Source organism: Apostichopus japonicus, chromosome 5 (genome assembly GCF_037975245.1).
Source record: "Apostichopus japonicus isolate 1M-3 chromosome 5, ASM3797524v1, whole genome shotgun sequence".
Taxonomy (NCBI): domain Eukaryota; kingdom Metazoa; phylum Echinodermata; class Holothuroidea; order Aspidochirotida; family Stichopodidae; genus Apostichopus; species Apostichopus japonicus.
Genome location: NC_092565.1, coordinates 15,121,934 through 15,142,864, shown reverse-complemented (window position 1 = coordinate 15,142,864; position 20,931 = coordinate 15,121,934). Strand labels below are relative to the sequence as shown.

General features: G+C 33.7%; 1 protein-coding gene across 3 annotated transcripts in view; it reads left to right on the top strand.

The window, feature by feature from the left end:
• The window catches only part of LOC139967790 (uncharacterized), a 36,453-nt gene continuing 15,522 nt past the window's right edge, over positions 1 to 20,931 (top strand). For 2 of the 3 annotated variants that reach the window (XM_071971879.1, XM_071971877.1), the window contains exons 1-2: positions 730 to 1,026; positions 20,570 to 20,735. In XM_071971879.1, coding sequence (XP_071827980.1) covers positions 745 to 1,026; positions 20,570 to 20,735 — 448 coding nt within the window. In that variant the 5' untranslated portion in view covers positions 730 to 744. Of the gene's footprint in view, positions 465 to 729; positions 1,027 to 20,569; positions 20,736 to 20,931 lie in introns of those variants that run through there. The other variant, XM_071971878.1, reaches the window with a different exon arrangement.

Below are 20,931 nucleotides of genomic sequence, written 5' to 3'. Positions count from 1 at the left end.
TCCACTTGAAACCAATAAATAACTACCAACTCTTTGCCCCTCGCGCTTATACACATTTGGATAAAGCTTATTGTGCTTCGGATTACTAATAACAAACCTGTTCTCGAACCCCTATGTTCGTTTTCGAATATTCTTTATTCTCAACGACTCTCGCATATTTTGGATTGTTTGTATAATATTTTTGGTAGAGCACTAGTGAAATATTCGTGTTTTACTGTCGCATGTCACATCAACACAAGGTATCAATTCTATCATAATCTTTCAGGAACTTGATATGTGTTGTATGCTAATAAACCGCTCCCGGGTATAATAAATTATGCAAATAACCTCTCTCTTCGTGACGTCACTCGTAGAACAACAAGTTGTACTTTGTACACACGCAAAGTAAGCCGAAGGAAAATCATTTGCTATCTCGAAAGTAGGAAATTCGATGTCAGAATATCATGGAAAATACGGATCCTGGGGTAAGAGAATTTACATTAATTTGTTTCTAAATTATTTTTGCAGTTATTCCAGTCGTATTGGTGTAATTTTTATAAATTGTCATGTACTATTGAAGAAAATTTGGACGTTTTTTATTACTAACTAATTCTGAAAGTTGGTGTGAAGTTTGGCCCCTTCGTGAAAGGGGAGTGCATTATAAGTTTGACTTGCAACTTGTAAAAGAATGTATGTGTCATTGAAGTATACATTTAAATTTTAAATGCGTGAATTTAATATGGCAGTCGCTATTTAGGGTAAATTATGAATTTAATTTTTGTTCCACAGTGGGTTGGTAAATCTTGTGGTCAACATGGCCCGTATACGTTTTACAAATCCTTCAAATACAAACCAGACGTTAAGTGGAAAATGCTGTCATTGGGGGATTTCTTTTTCGTTCGCTGCTCACAAAACGAGCCATTATGCATAGCAGAATTGCAACTGTTATGGGAAACCAAGAATTCCGAGGGTGTCAAATTGTCCAGTTCTAGGCTATATTTTCTACCAGAATGTACTCCAGAGGGAAGAATGGAATGGCATGGGGAGGTATGTTGAATTTTTTTTTTATAAATATAATTTACAATATTTTGATATTTTTATTTTAAATTTTAACATGTAGAAATCGAGTATTGGCTTGATTATAGTTTTAACTATAGGCCTAACTAAATAGGCTAGATAGGCTGATATAAGCCTCTACAAGGTGAATTGGAATTAGGGAAAATGCTGTGTAGGCCTAAATATGTTATATTTTAAATTTGATGATGGACGTGTCGTTTTTGAACCTATTATTATGTGATTAACAATTTCCTGCTGTTCACAGGAAGTGCGTTTGTTTATCCATAAGTTGACATGGAGCTAAATGTGAAAATGAACAGACCAGTCAGGAAAGACTTTTCAACTGTCTTTTCATTAAATGTTACGAACTGACTGCACCGTAGTTATGAAACATAGAAAATGTGGAAACCCGAACTTAGCTTAAACAAGCCTTCCCTTAAACCCCCCCCCCCCAAAAAAAATCTGACAACAGGCAGATAAATTGAACATTACACGATATGTCCTTTTGTTTATTTTTCACTGTGTTCATGCCATGTGTTAGAAACTATTAAGTTCCCTTTGTGTGATAATTTGCATGAAATAGCTAATATTTAGCAACAGTTTTTTTCGAACATATTTGGATATTTATCGAGAGATCTGTTTTGCTATGATACAGAAAGGAGACTATGCTGGTAAGGATATTGCTGGCAGCATGCTTTGGTTACTCCCATAACATGCACTGCATGTTGTGTTGATTGGTTATCTTATAATATCAAATTTTAATAAGTACTGCAGTACTGTACATGTTCTGTTCCTTGTGTTCATGGGAAAGACTAATATATGATAAGATGCAAACAGGTTATGTTAAATATCACAATCAATTTTGTTCCCTTTGTAAAGTTCAATCTCCAATTGTAGACGTGTTTCAAATATATACCCAAGAACAAATTTGCAGTGAAAATTAAAGGTGTCTAGCTTCTATTGTCTAGATAGATATCACATGTTGTAATCAATGGTTGATTTACACACTGCTGCATATTAATTTATGCTGGTATGAGGCTTGTATTCTATGGAGCTATAAGTAACTAACATACCCAGCATGTGAAAAGCTCAATTGGTGAATGGAGGATTTTTTTCCTGTTCTCAATTGATTATCAAACTATAAAATCGCAAATGCCTTGTAGAAGTTTTAAAAAAAATTTTTGACGATAGTTTCTATTGGAAGTATATGCTTTGATGTACCATAAAAGTCCTAAGTTTTTGCATATAAGGTAACAAAAATGAATAGACCTGCAATGCAACAGCACTACAAAAAGGCTGGTATACAAAGCCTGCAAGATCGTTCTCAAATTGATTTTTAGATGGCCAGCTTGCATGATCCCAGGGTGTAGAATATCATTTGAATTAAATGGCTTGTGTAATAAGTCGTGCTACAGTAATGATATGTTTGAATGAGGATTAGGCTGCAGATATAAATACCGCATCTAATGAGGTTGACATTAATTCTTGCCTGAATGAAATCATTTCTGTTTGTTCTTTATGATGTCATGAGCATCCGTGCTGATATAATTATCATGGCATATAGTCATGTTAAATATATCCAAAGACTTAATTAGCAATGTAGCCAAATAGTATGGACAAGGATTAATATGTGGAAGGGAGTAATAATGAGTTATTAGTCGGTGACAGTCACAAAGTGTGGTGGTGGCAGAAACTGATTACTAGAGTGGAGATACTGGAAACTGATTGAAGAAATAAACAAAGTAAAAACATATTTAATATTAATTTTTGAGGTGATGTGAGGTGATGGCTCATTTTGAGCGAGTTGCAAATTATTTCACTCATTTTTACTGTACATATGTGAACTGGACATTTCTATGTGAGGGCTTTGAGACTAACCCAAAAGGGGCATCGAATATGTACATAAAATACGGGAGTATGAATAAATTGAACAGAAGTTTTTTTTTTCATGGTGATGTATTTAGCTTATTATGATATCAAATAAAGCTCTTTCAGTAATAAGAAAAGGAAAGAGAAAGTTGATAGCAGATCCCTGCTTGATCTATCCAATCATAGGCATGTGCATGCAGCCTTGGTTTATACAGATGTGGATATGTTTACGTGTCTGTTGAACTGAACTGACTGAACTACTGGCATACAGTGCATCCGTAAAGTTGGGATCAAGGCTTCAGCTTTATAGCTAGCACATACATATATTTCTTTGATTTTTTAAATTAGTCAGATTTATTGATAACAGTGGGTCAAGGTTCAAGAAATCATTAAGCAAACACAGACACCATTTTGATAGCCGTTCGGGTGGATCGCCACATTCCATTAATATTATTACAAATTTTAATGCCAGTGATTGTTGCTGACATTGTTACATGTTAGAGGATTTGTACAATTTTGGATATATGATAATTAATAGGTGCTCTTCCTGGGCAGTACAATAAAAGTGTTAATTTAAATGCTACAGGTGTTTATTTAAGAAGTCTTTCCTTTCTTTTCTCTCCAACAGGTACATTACAATGACATTGTATTATTAGTTGTCATATTCAGCTTAAATTATCTGGTCGCTATTAAGTCATTCATACTATGATTATTTTTTATAAACTTTTCCGCCCACTTTATTCAAATGATTGCTATGAAGTAATTTCCTTTTTCCCCCCATAAAGTTATCAAATAGCTGGTTAAAGGAGTTACAATCGCTTGATATCAATATTAGGGTTAGCCTTGATGCTTATTCGCAAATTAGGCCAATAAACATATATGATATGATAATGTAGTGTGCAAGAATGATGATCTGTATTAAAAGAAAACTACCATAATGTCATTTTATTACATTTTAAAGGTACAGTATATCATCATGAAATTTTGGTGTCGTTTATTCTTACCTTTTAATTTCATAAATATAGTCGTGAATCATGCATTAATTTCTGATCAATATATTATACGTGCATTACCAGTAACAATAGACCTTTGCTCAATTTTTCTCTGATACAGTGTGCACTTACTGTATGTGTATTAAAGGTGTGTACTGTAGTGTTGACTATTCCAGAAATTTTCTTTGTGGACTATGAAACAAAGGCTTTTAAACTTTGCAATTTTTTTGGCTGTCAATGAACACTTTATTCAACAAACCGTTGTTCAGTCATAGTGACGTTTGAATTGAAGATACTTTTCAAAGAGCGATTCATAGGAAATATATGTAAAGTGACAATGCTTTAGTGATTTTTATGGATAGAACCGCACTAAAGTAGTGGTTCAAGTTAAGATTGATATTAATATCATTGATTGTACACAGTGCTGTGTGGATGATTCATACCTAGGACCAACATGCAATGATAAAACTGTAAGCTTGTTTCCTGCAAGCTGAAGAGCCTCCAATAAGGAAGTCTGTTTGACGTGATTCTGTTCTTGTTTCTCTTCTTTAAGCCTTTGTGGCTGGAACTGTTTTTAATGGTCGGTTTCCTGCCTGGTAACTCAGCCAAAAATTTGGATATTAGTAACTTGTATCACCAATTTGGTGTTGTAGTTGAATAATGCACATGTACGGATATAGAAACGCTTGTCTGGTGATTGTGTAAAATTAAATAAGAAAAAAATAAAGAGATAAAAAATGTGATGATTACCTGTACTTAAGAAAGAAATATTTAAGGAGTTTGAACAAAAATATTAATATATGATTTCAGTTCAGTTCAGTATTGATTTCTCATGTTGGCACAAATATGTACAAAAGAACAAAGGATTGATTCAATTGGAAACTTGACTTATGAAGCACACACTACATATGAAAGACATACAGCTCTAAGCCTAGTGTAGCACAACCAACACCTTGTTTCTGTTTCTACAGAGAAACTTTACAGTGTCAATTAGACTGCATATTACATTTGAATAATTATTATTTTGAACCATGAATCAAATACATTCGACACTTTAGGCAAGTTTTCGTAATTGTATAGCTGAGTCATGCAATTAATTTGTGTTTCTTCAAGGAATACTTTTCAATGGATTTTATCTTCTCTACAACCGTCTCTTTTCATGATGTAACTCCTGTACACATACATATATATATTGATCGTCTTGTTACAAAATGTACTCTACACACGCTCATTTTTTTGTTCGCTTTTCAAAAGTGGTAAAAGGTAAAGAGAGAGTAGAAAGTCTAGATACAGGTATATTATGCTCTCAATAAAGAAAAATAATTTTTTAATATTTTAAACTCCCCCCCAAAAGGAAAAAGAAATGAAGTGGTTATACATCAAACTAATTGATATGGAGTGCCTAAATCACTTTGTTATTAAATGAGAATCCTTGTGTAGTGAATTACTGGAAAATCTACACAAATAAAGATTATTTTCTTTTAAAAGCACTGTACATATGATAAATTACCTTCAATATTATTTAATGATATTTTAACAGCTTAAAATGTGAAACAGAAATACCATTTATTAAAATCATAACATTAAAATGTCAATATTAAAAAAAAAGTTAGAATAACATTGCATTTTTGTTGTTAATATTTAACCAAATTATTTATGCTCATTTCTATTTACAAACACTGGATTCATTTCTGTTGAATATGTAACTGATCCACAACTTTGTGGACTTGTTGCACTTATATTAAAACAAAATAGATGAATCAGTTTGTTGAAACAGAAATGAAATAGATTCATCTTGACTTCATTAACCTATTAACTGAACATTAATTGTGAGGTTGTATCCTATGCTTCATTATACACCCTTCTATTTGGTAATACACATGTATGTATTGGCACACTGTCTTTTTGCAGTTTAAGCACAGTCAAGTGTGTATAGATTTTGTGTAATTTGGCTTCCTTCATTGTTTTTTATTTTGTCTATGAACTTTAGCCTCTCTTCTTCAAATTGTAATAACAGTTCTTTGCAGGCGGCTGTTGCCAGTCAAATTCCTTTCTGTACCTAGTGACTAAGAATAAATGCCTCTGTTTTTCCCCTTATTTTTTTTTCTTCTCTTTTCTTTTCTTGGGGTGAAAAGGGATAAAGGCCAAGCACTATGCAGACAGATTAGAAATTAGTATGAAGGAGTGTACTACTGTACTGTTGTAATCCAAGCAGTTGTACAGAGATACAGTGCATTGGGTTTACACAAAAGAACTGCTCATTAGCATAAAACCTATCCTTCCTGCCCTGTATTTGTTTACTTACCACAGAGTGGTTAATAGGCCTTTAACACTGCACCAAGTAATAATTGTATGGATTCAAAGAACCTGCAAAAAAAAGTCCCTGTTTTGTTTGTGGCTTTTGGCAACTACATTAAACAAAGAGAATATCTTTCAGCTATATAAGCTGTAATAGTAGGTGTTAAGCTCCAGGCCAAAGAATTTTGAGTTTAGTACAATAAGCTACATCAAAATGTAGCAGGATCTGTATGTCAAATTGCATCTCGGAACAGAACAGATTCTTTATCTGACATTGCAAATTGTTTGATTATTAACATATATAGCTTCAGGTTGGTTAATTATTGATAGAGGAGCAATTACTATGCAAAAATAATCTGATGCAGAGTACAAAAGTTAGTTCGTCATTGTCATTATCGATGAAGTCGTTTGTTGTTTTGTCACGTGTAAAGGAAATTGATTATTAGTAAATAGAAGAAGACTTTTAAAGGATTGTTTATTATATTCGTTATTTATTCTTTCTTAAACTAAAGGTTTTGAATAATATCAAAATTGATAAAAATGCTGCTGAATGGGGTTTTGACAATTATTAGCAGAATGATTATAAAGTTGACGTAACATTCAACAGAAAATAATGTTTTCAACTTGATGAAGAAGATAGTGTAATTAAAAATGTTTTTTAAATATTTTTTTTTGTAGTTTTGGAAGATGAAAGCTCTACATGGTAGTATTAAAACAAAGATGTATACTATATAGTAGAAATTTTAGAACTCAATTTTGAGAAATGATGACAATTACTATAAACAGTTTCCAGTTCGGGCATGTGCATGATGTTTGTATAAAATTGATGTTGTTCAGATTATTCTTTGATTGTCAATCAGTAAGTCTGTGACTCATTGAAATAGAACAACAGAATCTACTCATTACCAGCTCTGACACTCTTCAAGTGAAACTATATGAAATTGAAACCACATGTACATGTATAGATTGCAAACAAACTGAGTGGTTTGTACAGATGTATCTTATGATTGATTTATTACATGAGAACTAGCCACTAATTTACATTAGATTTAGGGAAGAGAGTAGGAGAGGAAAGGGGGGGGGGGTGAGGGGTTAAATATATTTAAATTTGCTTGCAGGATTAAAAGACAAAATATGTAAACTGTAGGTAGGTAATTGTCCATATAAATGTTAGGGAAGAGTTATGGATATGACTGGCTTATTGCTATATTGTCTGACCTATTTAGTGAAGATATTAAAGTGGGCTTGAAATATAGCACACTAGTCTGGTAGTACGTATTATGCAGACAGCACATACTGAATCAATCCATGGAGGTTACAAGGAAAGAATGGTAGCAGTGATTAGAAAAACAGTCATATGTAACAGTTTGCCATAATAATATTTCAATATGTTAGCTGGCTTTAGTGTTATGATAAGTCAGAAACACCAATTGTGCAAATATATGTCAACTTTTGATATGTTTGTACTGATGTTAAATTTTTACAACATAGGAAACAACCACGAAACCATCCACCATGTTAAATTTTAATGAAGCGCTTTCCTTTTCAATTTCCTATTTTTTAAGGTTGGCATCAAATTCCTGTACAAACCATGCAATGAAATTCCATACAGCAGAATAGGTTCAAAGGTCACTGTGATTGTTTAGGATTTGTGCCCTGGCTTATGAAATGATGATACATAGCCTTTTAGGTAGATATACACAGCTGTTTTATGAGTTTGGGAGAAGTATTAGAACATATATTAGAGAAGGCTATGTTATGCCTAGTGTGCCAAAAGTCCTGAAATGAACATATGTCAGATTAAATTGACAAATGTAACATTCTCTTGCTCTGATTGGATGAAATCGAGACCTAGTGTGACATGAGCCCTGATATATTGTGCTTTCTCATGCTCTCATTGGACGACCAGTGTCACATGTTGTTTTCTAGCACTCTGATTGGAAGAAATGGACATATATGCCAAATTAACTATATATGTTGGTTTTTCATGCTTTTCTTTAGATAAATATATTTATTTATGTATATATATTTATATTTATTGTGAAAATTACATTGGAAATAACACTTGTCATTCACAAATCATTTGTCCATAGTAGAAGAAATAAGTTTAAAAACAAAAGGCAAATCGCATTTTGGTGGAAATTTGAAATCAAGCAATTGGCAATCATTCCAAATTGTATATATACGCATGATTGTTATTTGACAGTCTCAATCAGCAGCATGGACAGTAAGAAGAAGATGTTCAGCCAAGCCAACATGTTTAGTTGCCCGATGTTTGGAGATATTGACACTAGAAACTTGGCTGGATCTCAATTACCGATAACCAAGAGGCTAGGCTATCCAGCCTATCTGTGTGGTTACAACCATTGGGCCGTTCCTAACTTTGTAGTTATTAACTAACCATTTACTCCAAAACTGAAAACTTAACATCCCACAAATTTATGGTACATATGGTTTTGTCTCATAAATTGCTACAGTTTTTTTAAAAACACTAAGCAGTAATTTCATCTTTCCTGGTGGACTTAAAGTAACATGTGTGCAGGTGCCCAGTGTTACCTTATATAATCCTTTATGTCTGGAAACACCATGTTGCATTCTCATTAAAAATGGATTTCTGAGTACTACCAGATTTATTTTTGTTCAACTTGTCGTTCCTATAAATCTGTCGTTGCAGACTGTTACTTTCAAGGATGGAGCATATATCCATTAGACTTTTGGTTAGTACTGTGAATACAAGTATCATCTTATTCATTCAGGAGGTTTTGACAGGATGTTGCATTAAAAAGAGTATATAAAAAAAAAACACGCACACAAAACACATAGCCTGATAACACACCATGTAAAATTTGGTTCTGCACAAATTTCCCCGGAATAGATAATGTATTGACTAAGCAGTTTTTTTTATTTTAAAGATTCCTTAGAAAATATTATTACTTAACCTATCATTATGCATAAAGTATGTGTACACTTCACCCTGCAATCTCCAAAAAATTAATAGTAATAAATAAACAGGAAAAAAATTACAAGATAATACACTATATAATTTAACCTATTTAAGGTATTGCTTAGATATATACCCTTCTGTTATATTTGAAAGACACATATTCATCAAAGACAATTTATTACTAACTGTACACTTTGTATCAAGATGTGTGTACCCTTTGTGCAATCTCAAAAAAAAATATATATATATAATAATAATGAAAAAAAAAGCTGGAGCAGCAGCAGTACGGTATTAAGAATATTTGGTCATTTGTGACTGCAGGCTGCAACAATAACCATTGAATAGGACTGACTGAAGTCTACCCACAGTTGGGAAGAGATAAGGCAGCCAGTTTTCAATTCAATCTGATAACTCTATTGATAGTGTTTGCTTGTGTTATTGTCAACAATCGAAGCTGTTATCTTGTTAATGCACACTGTCTCACATCATGTGTGAGAATCAATGAAAAGGGCTAGAGAGCTTTAGTATCTAGTGCATACACCAACCTGGGAAGAAGGGTTAAAACAGCTTGAAAGAAATTATTTATAGAAGGAGAAGACCATTCACAAGATTTTATTCTTTAACCCGACCTGTACAATTATGCACCCAAAAAGGACAGTGGGTCTGGTCAGTCAGACAGCCAGATATATTTATGAATAGAATCAAGTTTACAGGTCTACTGGTAATAGTTAGGCTCTTCTTTGATACAGTATTTTATAGTATTTTATTTACACAGATATGTATGCAAAGCTGATCAATACCAGCAACAAACTTTTCTGACCCCTGGCTGCAATCTTTGGACTTTATTTAAAACCAGAAGGTATCTAATTTGTCAGGGACAGATAACCAGTTGACCATTTTTGGATGGCAGAGCTTGAAAAAATGTTTGAAAAGATTGAAGAAGACCTGTATAAAAGGGAATTTGTGTTTTGTTAGTTGGTAACTTGCAAATAAAGATCAAAATACATCACACACAGGCCCATAACTAGGATTTCTGAGTTGTGGAGTTATTGTGCACATGATGGTTGCTCAAATGGGGGAGTGGGGGTGGGTAGGAGAGGGATGAGGCTCCCTGGATATGCTAACAATGACAATCAGGAACAAGTATTTGCAATATGAATATGGAATTATTTCAAAACAGTAGTGGTAATCATAGATAGTCTCCAGCACAGTGTTAAACAAATAGTCTATTTGCAAAACTAACACTTCCCTAAAAGCATTAAATAAAAAATCAACTTGACCTATGAGCTTTGCAAGGAGTGTAACGTAACAGCAAAGTGCAGTATAAAATCAAGAGAGGAAATTTTACATATTCATTGGAATGTAACATTGCATAGGATGTTTAATGAAGGACAGGAGATGAATGAGTAATGATTTATGAATAACAATGGAAATGAGATTGTGACAATGCTTCAATTTGAAGAGTAGTTGGTTTTGTGTAATGTAGGTTTTAGGTACAGACACTTTATGGATGAAAGAAACCCAAATCATGGAATGGATGAATTTAAATCAAAATCATGGAATAGATGGAAGGAAATTTAAATCATGGAATACTGTAGATTCATGAAAGGAAATCAAAATCATGGAATGGAATGGATGAATTTAAATCAAGATCCTGGAATGGATGGAAGGCAATCAAAATCTTGGAAATAGAAGAAAGGAAATCAAAAGCATTGTATGGGTTTAATGATATCTTAGATTACTGATGAAACAAAAATCTATGGATGAAACTAAATTAAAATCATGGAATTTGATGGAAGGAAATCAAAATCATGGAATGGAATGGATGAAAGTAAATCAAAATCATGGAATGGAATGGATGAAGGGAAATCAAAATCATTGTATGGATTTAATGATATCTTATAGTATCGATGAAACAAAAATGTATGGATGAAACTAAATTCAAATCATGGAATGGATGAAATTTAATCAAAATCATGATATGGATGAAAGGAAATGAAAATCATGGAATGGATGAAATTAAATCAAAATCATTGTATGGATTTAATGATATCTAAGAGTATCGTTCAAACAAAATCTATGGATGGAAGGAAATCAAAATCATGGAATGGATGAAGTTAAATGAAAATCTTGGAATGGTTTTAATGATATTTATTTATGAGTATCAATGAAACAAAAATCTGTTGATGGAAGGAAATTGAAATTATTGCATTCATGTAATAAACTAAAAACTATTTTATGGATAAAACTAAATCAAAATCATTGTAATGGAGGGAGTCGTGAAAGGAAAATAAAGTCATTGTAATGGGTAAAATGATATTTAAAATCATTGTAAGGATGTAATGAAAACAGAGTCATTGTATGGATGAAACAAAGTCCAAATCAATGTATATATATGAAAGTTGCAAACTCAACAATGACTTTGTTCCATTTGAACCATATATATGTTTAATTCTTTTGCCCTTCAGGTGGGAAGCTATTCTGCAGGTTTTGGTGATTGAACCCGTAAAGTTTATAGAGGCAGGAAGCTGGCTTTTCCTTCATGGAAAGAACAAAAATGAAATCACTTTCATAGCTTCCTTTTACTGAAAATCTTGTTACAAACCTTGAAGACTAATCATAATGCACTTTTTGGGAAGTTAAAATTTACTTCAAGTCATCAAACATCAGTTCAACATTATTTGATTATTTTAACTTTTCTAACCATGTAAGTACCAAAGACTAGCAATTTGTTAACTTACAGCGTTACGAAATTAATAAATTTTAATATATATGCGTGACTGACTGATGAGAATTTTTTGGTGTGACAAAAAGCAATCGTGCTCTGTATTGTGTTTATTTGTGTGGATCTTGTGACAGTATTGAATTATTTAAGTATGGGATTTGACTGTATGATCAGGGAAGTCAATAATGCCCAACTAAATTATCTTTCATATATTATGAACATCAAAACCCCCAAAATATGTTTAAAAAAACATATTTTTCTTTTAACAGTAGTTTGTCTTTCCATCTGTTAAATCATAACCAAAATATTCACAAATAGATTACATAAATTAATGGAATTTAATTATTAGTGTGAATGTGTTGTTTGGGACATTCAGGTAGTTTTAACAAAAGTGTTATTTGAGCTTCACAGATATAACTTGTCATCCAAAGATCTCATTTGACTACCTTCGTGCTTATGATCTAAAGGTAACTTTGTCAGAATTTGATATATATGCTGTTCTGACATTTCACTGTGCACGCTAGCACTGTGTTATCCAGGTTTTTTTTGTTTTTATGGCTCGGTTGTGGTTGAAAATCTGGGTTGGTGTTTAAATTTAAAATATGGTACTCGCCAAAGGAGGTGCATCATCTTCCAGTCTAAACCCTGACCCGAAAGTTATAAACAGCTGTGGGCAATTAATCACTGCTATACAGAGCAGTGTGACATAGAACTGCAGTGTACAAATTAACTCAGAAATTATTTCATCTTCAGTTATGGAAGTGTTATGTGATAGCTTGTGCTGGGAAATCAAGAGGATTCATCCTTGCCTTGGATTTTGAGAGTATGCGTGACTAAAAGAAAGAGAAAGTCTTGCAGTTTATTATAATGACGGTCACAGCTCAATGGGAATCAAAACTTACAGTATGAAATGTATCAGGAAAGATACTGAGGGCGGTATTGAAGAGCTTAGAATGCATAGAATCCGGATGTGTGACCTGATTAATTCACTTTGGCTGTGATTTATTCATTTTGGCTTCGGCTTTGAGTACAACGTTTCTGTTTGTGGTTTTGTTTTGACAAATAAAACCCCAATAGTAATTACCGACTTGGCTATCTGTGTTGTAGTCATTGCCGACTTTGCAATCCACGGTTCCCCTCAAAATTTGTCGGTAAGCGTGACTCCATAATTTCCAATTTGGGAAAAACCAAACACAGAAATATATTCAAACAGCCCCTGAGATGACAAAGGCTACCTTTCCTTGTGGTTTTTATTTTTCTGTGAACTGTTTACAAAGAACAGCTTTGTACATTGATAATAAAGTTTGGATAATAAAATTCCACAAAAATGCAGTTGATTTTGCAACACTTCATATGGTAATTATGTTAGTTTGAGTTATTGAGGTAACTGTGAAAAGCCAGCACATTTGTAATCTTTCTGATAAGTTTGTATTTGCATGTATACCTTGATCAATAATACTGTTATATAATGAGGAAGTGTTGGTGACTAATTTTTCAGATTTGAATGAAACCATTAGTTCCTCATTCATTTGATGACAAAATAAAAAAAAGAGGATATTAAAGTTAATTTTGATCAGTTGTCATCTAGAGATACAATAATCTAAAGAGAATCTGTTATAAATGTAAGAAATGGTGACCACCTTCTAACAGCTATTTAGTTAAGTGGCCAATTGCCAAATATAGTATCGCAAGTAGCATCATGTTTCAAGATTGTTGAATGCCTATCAATCGTCACAGAAATAACATTTACTCATTAAAAAGGTATTTGTTTGCACTCGACTTTCAGTTATTGTAAGCTAAGGTAGTCTGGAAGCCAATGTCCACTTATGTTCTTCAATCCTTTGAAAAACTTTGACAATTATATTATAATATCTGTTTTGACAAGATTGCATAATATATTCAATGCTGTATTGATGCTGTACCTGTATAAGCAGCATTCTACATGCTGTAAAGGTAAGAAGTCAACTCAACACCATTAAATAATTTAAGTCACATTTCAGCAAGCCCTGTACCTCCACAATCAAGTTGATATGTAAACAAGGATACATGATTGATACAAACACACTGAAATGTGTTTTAAGTCACACATTATAGTGCAATAAAACAGCTCTTCCCATTGGGGGAAGTCGTGGAAAAGTCCTGGAAATTTTGAAAATACTACAAAGTATTTCTCCAGAAATAATTGCAATATTTTCCACCACATGAAGGTAAATTAAACATTTTTGTTTTATAAATAAAAAAAAGGATTGTCATCAATATATATATATATGACATAAGTTTCGTTCACCAGTAGTAAGCTTCTTTACTTTGCGAAAAGGTAAATCTGGAAGGAAGAGGCATTGACCCTTAGGAGGGCCAATGGGTACGCAGTGCTAAAATGTTACCACTAATAGGCTAGGTACAGTAGATGGGAAAATGCAACAGTAGAGTTGAGACAGGTAAGTATCATCGCTTGCTAATCCCCAAAACCCACAAGTTTTGGGGTATAATTAATTCACATGTAACTTGAATGAAAAACATTTTCTCTGGGTAGTGGAATTAAATGGCATGCATTAATATTGGAATTTTAGCATACATGATCTCTAAAAATTGATTTTTATTATTAGAGTCACAAAACTTTGGCATCAATCACAAATTTATGTTTCCCAACTTGTAATCATGGTGACAAATTTTATTACCTAGCTATTGCATCATTAATAACACAAAGCTCTAGGAAATTAAAGTCGCAAAGGACACAGTACTTTATGAATCCATTCACGGTAGAACACACTTTGTTTCCTTTGCTATGCCTTCCTGGTTCACGTAAACCCAGCAAGTCTCGTATTTCATGCAGCACGCTAATAAAGTTACGTCTAGTTTCACTATACTCAGATTGAGAAGTAATATTTAATCATTGCTGGGTCATCTTTATATTAAGGATTTCATTATTTGTACCCTTGGAGACAAAGAAAAGAGAGAGAGATAACAAATAGTTTGAGTATAAAGTCTTTGTTAGTCGTGGTGGGACAGCAGTACTTACATGTATGGAATTATATTTGTGTTTGCAACCAACAAATAGTAGATTGTGGGTTTAGTATTGTTTGTCCTTAATGGGTATCTTTGTTTATAGAATTATTTAAGGTCCTGAGTGCTAGACTTCTTGGTCAATTAGTAATACTGTCCATGATAAATTATTACATGTGGGGGAGAGGGTGGGGGAGAGGGTGGGGGAGAGGGTGGGGGAGGGGGTGGGGGAGAGGGTGGGGGAGGGGGTGGGGGAGAGGTTGGGGGAGGGGGTGGGGGAGAGGTTGGGGGGAGAGGAGGGGGAGGGGAGAGGATTCTAAGTGGCCAATGACTATCTTAGACAACATTAGTTAAATATTGTTTGCAATAGCGACAGTGTACATTTACGGTAATATATGAAAAGCCTGGGTCTTATCATGTGGATATTAACTTTACAGTACAGCTGATATTGTCTCTCATATCCTTATGCACTCTATTGCTTTATTATTTGATGTACAAATAACTGTTTGCTTATAATCGCACAGTGGTATGATATATGAGACGTTTTCTTATTTTGAGACGTTTTCAAGCTTGTTTTGACATTCAAGACTTTACATTAAATCTAGTACTGAAAAGAGACATTCAAGCCTGTTGAGGATTTTATAGGAAATGAAATTTGTGTAATTTAAACACAGTGCTTGATTTGAGCCAATAACCATATGTTTAGTTGTTCTAGCCTCTTGTTTTTTTCTGATGGTTCATGGTCCAGCTTTTGTTGGTAGCATTCTCAAATATTGACCCAAATTTTAGACAATTCTTGGTAGTTGGTACTTAAGACAAATAGAATATAGAAAGCATTAATTGTTTACCTATGAAGCTTTAACTGTACATTCCTTGTTCACCTAAAATGCTAAAAGAAGTAAGTTGTATTTTGAACCTGTCATTGTGTTTCATTTGCCCGTTCACCCATCAATGGCAATATAAATGCTCTACCTCTCTGCTTTGAAATCTGACACTAATAGGATATTGGTGGGAAGGTCAACTCTTCCATTATACATCAGAGGTTATCAAAACCTGGAAAGTATTTCATTTTTAGACCCAGTGTAAGTAAGATCTATTGGGTTGTATGTGAATATTGTGCTCACCTGTGCAAGCCATAAATTAGGTTGCTGGCCAGACAAAAAATTACTTTTTAAGTTTTCAGAGTTTTGGCAGAGCTAAGAGAGTGATGATGTTTGTACAGTATATTACAGTATTGTATGAAGTGTCTTTAAGTATATTACACAATGGTGAAACTGTAATGTACAATAAAGACTGTGTTTGTCAGCTGCTGGCTTTGATAGAATGTCTCATAACTTTGCAGCAATAACAGAAACTCAATCTATGGGATGTCATGCTGTTATAAGTTCATTCATAACTATCATAACTATATATTTTTAAGAATCGGTAATTAATCAAATACAAGAAATCTTTTGCCCTTCAGTATTGGTGCAATGAACTTTTTATTAAATTTGATCACCTGTAAATTTTGCAGTCCATTTTTATTGGACCTGTATGGTGCCTTTTTAAATAATTTGTGTTAAATTCATATGTGTTAGGGACCTTTAAAACCTTTCCTTAGGGGTTAAGGATTATTAAGCCAAGCTACAAGATATTTAATATCAAAGTTAAAGTGGTTAAGATGATCCCCTCTCTTGTTTTCTACTTTTCTATGTAATATCTCATCATAGTTTCTACTATTAGCTCTTTGATCACAAGCATAAGTTCTTTAACTAATCAAAGAAACAAACAAAATAACTAACTATTAAAAGAAACAAGCATATAGTTAAATTAAACTTGCAGTTATTTGAACATTAACCATAACTAACAACCACCTCCATTTGGCTATTACCAATAAATCATAGGGGTAATTTTTTCAGTTTTCTTTAACACAACCTTTATATATGTACTAAGATTGTTTCCAAGTAATACTGGTGGGTCAAAGGTCAGCATCTGCCTAAATTACAATATATATATATATATATATATGTCAATGTTTGAAGTGAATAGTTTTCATTCAGTTGGCAAGAATTTCAGATTACCTTCAGGAAACCTGTCCATCAGAAAGTTAACAGCTGAGATTGCCTGTCTGGTAATATCATATGATATTAGTTTTGATGTCATTTTACCACATGGGGAGCCCCAAGTAATTTGTGTGCGGCTGATAGAGTCTGCCCTACATGTGCACTAATGTGAACGTCGAATCAATATGAAATACTAGATTTTTGGGTCACATTGGTTCCTTGTTGGTCTCATTTTTTTGCTTGCTGGTCAAGTTATATTTTAAGTCTATTAAGAAGGATGACATAGCCGAATTTATTGAAAATATTGCTTTTCTCTTTAAAATGATTGATTTCATTGTCTTTGTGCCGTGAACTGTGCTGAGTTATAAATTTAGGTCTCATGGCACTGAACATAATTCCTTTTTTATTTTGATGCCAGTTTCCAACAGATCTAGAATTAACCTCGAAGCAAACCCAACTATTTATCATAGCTCTACAGATGTGATGGCCAGAGAAGTTGTGATGAACTTAGATCTCCCAAACAGCTAAGATAATATATCATTTCATTTAAACACAGGGCAAAAACAGGGAGAGTCGTTCATGAAAAACGATTTAAAATGGTGTCAATTTGGATTGGCTTGAATATTAATGAGCTTATGCTTTGAAAACTCATTTGTCTGTTTCCTCATAACAGTATGTGTGGCCCACCAGCGTATTCCTCGTAGCTTAAACCGTACAAATGAAAAGTACCACCAACTTAATTGCATAAATTTTTGACAAAAATAGAGTAAATCACAAGAGAAGTCAGTATTCCATGAAATTTCCAGACAGATCAGTTACAATCCACGTCTGGTTTTCAAACATGTGCGCTAGACCAGAGAAGAAAAAAAACGAGTATAGTTCATATAAATTAAGCTTAGTTAGAGGTGGTAATATTTATCACCTTGTAAAGCAGTACGTAGTTCACATGTTGTTGTCGCTAGATTAATTAGTAATATTAATTTCCATTTTTATAGCCAGTGCTCATTTTACATCCAGTTTCACCACTAGTAAAAGATGACTGTAAGCACAGAAATTGATTATTATGATCTGTTTTAATTACAAAGAACTGTCATCATTCCAGGTTGTCTTTCTGTATCACTTTTTGAGGATTGATCAAAAGCTACATCAATCAAAGTGGCTGAACCACTTAGTCTAGCACACAGACCATTGGTCAGCTCCAATGTTTGTGATACACATAAATAATTGTCTGTTGGACAAGTGGATTCCATCCATGGGTAAGTTTTTGCTGAAGTGAAAGATTGTATTAACCTTTTTGCACGCTGTGCCACTCACAGTCCAATAAAAATTAAACTTGGCGGGCTCGAAAAGTTTCTATGACTACTCAAGTTTTCAAGGTATTCATTCACCTTCTAAAGTAAATCTGTGGAAAGCTTACAGTATAAAGGTAACTTGAGCTCCACAGTTCAGGCATAAATGTTTACATTGAATCCACGATAAATTTAAGCAACTCAACCATAATATGTTCTTTTCAACTTGATACAGACATGTCAGTAAAATACATCCCATGCTATAAACATCAGGATGACATTCAAAACCATTTGTCCTTCACAAATCTGTAATCCACTTTTTTGTTTGTTTTCCCTTTTGAGGTCTTGGAAATTGACCTCATCATATGTGTGTTAGACTAAGTTGCCCAGCCACTTTTATGTCTAAGATGTTTAAAGAACCTCATTTCCCAAAAATTACAAGAGATATTTATACATAAAAATACAACCTGGAGTGGTCACAGATCATCTTGAAAACCAAGACAGCAAATAAGATTTTCAAGTTTTGAAGGACTTATAAAAACTGAAACACATTTATTAGTGACTGGAAACATATATAGCACAATGCCCAGTATTAGAGGTTAAAATGTTTATTGCTTGGGTCTCACTCCATAAACTGTCTCCTATCAAGAAACCCTCTTTTAGACAGTCCATATAAGCACTTCACAGTGGTTTTCTTTCATCAACCGAATTAGTTGACTGTTCTTTTCAACAAAGTAATAGTTATATAAATTGATTTAATTTTCCGAGTCCTAAATATTAGAATTACCGACAAAATGATATAAGTTTAGGACTGTTGTTGTAGATAATACATTCGCAGATTAAATTTCACACATTTGGAATATTTATCACAGAACTGAAAGACATTAAAAACTGTTTGAAATTCTATTTTTAATATTGCTTTTGTTTGCATATCAGTGCCAGTCAGTGTGGCTGTGTATATTGGAGGCAGTTTCCTTGTTTGGATTTTAAAGGAACATTAAAAAGTAAAAAAACTCGCACGGTGTTCCAATCGAGTGCTTTTTGATATTCACTCATTTGGGTGAACACACGTCATAGATCATCTAAAATTATCTAGTCATGTGGGTGATAGTTCTTTCATTCTTAATCTGAATTAGATCAGCTTCCTCTACGGCCCACCAGCTTCGATGCGTTGTACAGTCGTTGTACGAGCTTCCTGTTTTGGTTGTCATTCCTACAGTGAAAGCAGTGATATTTGATAGACGCTCAGTTCATACAAAAAGCCTTTGTGCCAAAGGCGACTTATCTAAACAAACTGCATCGATGAGTTTGATGAGTGCATTATTAAATGTGTATAACGACAATATTACATCAGAGGAAGGAAATATACCATGATGCATGTCATTGTTGCTAATTGGTAACCAGAATATAAATTGTATCATCTTTGTTAGTTATCCTATCACGGTTGTGACCTTTGAACTCTAAATAGGATATTATAAGTCTGAAAGATTACAACATGTACTTTGAGTTTAGATATATTCACATGACTCTGGTTATCTGTTATCTTCAGATTTGAAGCAGATGATTTATTTCATTTTGTTTACTCTTTAAACTGCCCTCTTCCCCCCTCCTCCCTCCCTCCCTCCCTCATCCCTATCCCCTTCCCATCCCCATCTCAACCAAAGTAAATTGGTGAGTTAAATCCTCAAAATCGTCAATCTAGTTTATCTGTGAATGCATTTCCTACATGAAAGGAAAAGTAGAATTAACTGCACATGGAAACTTAGCCTTTTGTTCATGTAATAAGTAGCTTCATCAGATTTGATTAAAAATTCAAACAAGGAAGCAATTGTGGACTGCAAGTTGTAACATAACATGGATGGAAACCAAGTATTTACTTCGCTCCTCTCGTACCTGTCTCCCACTCCACAAATGCACTTTCTTATCTACCTAACTACACATTTGGAAACGTTTTAGCACTGCGCCCTCGCACCCTGGGCCACGCCCACTAATTCCTCCTTCTGTATGATCGTATCTACCACTCGGAAGTATACTACACGTAATTTTCTGCGGAATTATTGCTTGTGAAAATCAAGTTTCTGTGGGTCCTGACTTACCTGTCTCCTTCTCACAAGTGTTGCACTATCGTTGTCCACATACTTCTACAGCGATTCTACTGATACAATGAGAGGAGGGAGAGATCATGCAAGGGAGACTTCATGTTGGACATGAAGTCCAGATATGTCTTCTTCCTTTAAATGAACAGAGGGATGAGGGATAAAAGGGGGAGGGGAGGGGTAAATGTGGAAGGAAGAGGTTGTTTCACACTTTCTTTTACAAGTTAAAACTTATCTCAGGTGACATATTATTCTTTTATATTTTTATTTTGATAGGATGAAGTTTTGGCGGTGAGAGATAAAGTGGTATTGAAGATAGATGATCTGACTGACTGGATTGTCTCTGATGTTGATTGGTCGCACGGTGGACCCACAATATGGCGGGGGGTCTTGCATCCCACGGAAGGAAAAACAACAAGCGATAAAGCCGTCTGCACAAAAGGTAAGTAACTTGACCGTTATTAATCCTTGTACAGCAACAAATTGACTTTCGTCATCCCTTAATAGTTTCTTGTTACACTCCTATCATCATTTTAAAGTGAGAAACTTCATCAAAGGAAACCTAAGAGCTACAGAGAGGACCATATACTTAATAGTACACCAAACTTCATAAATTAAAACTTGTGGTTGGTGGAAAT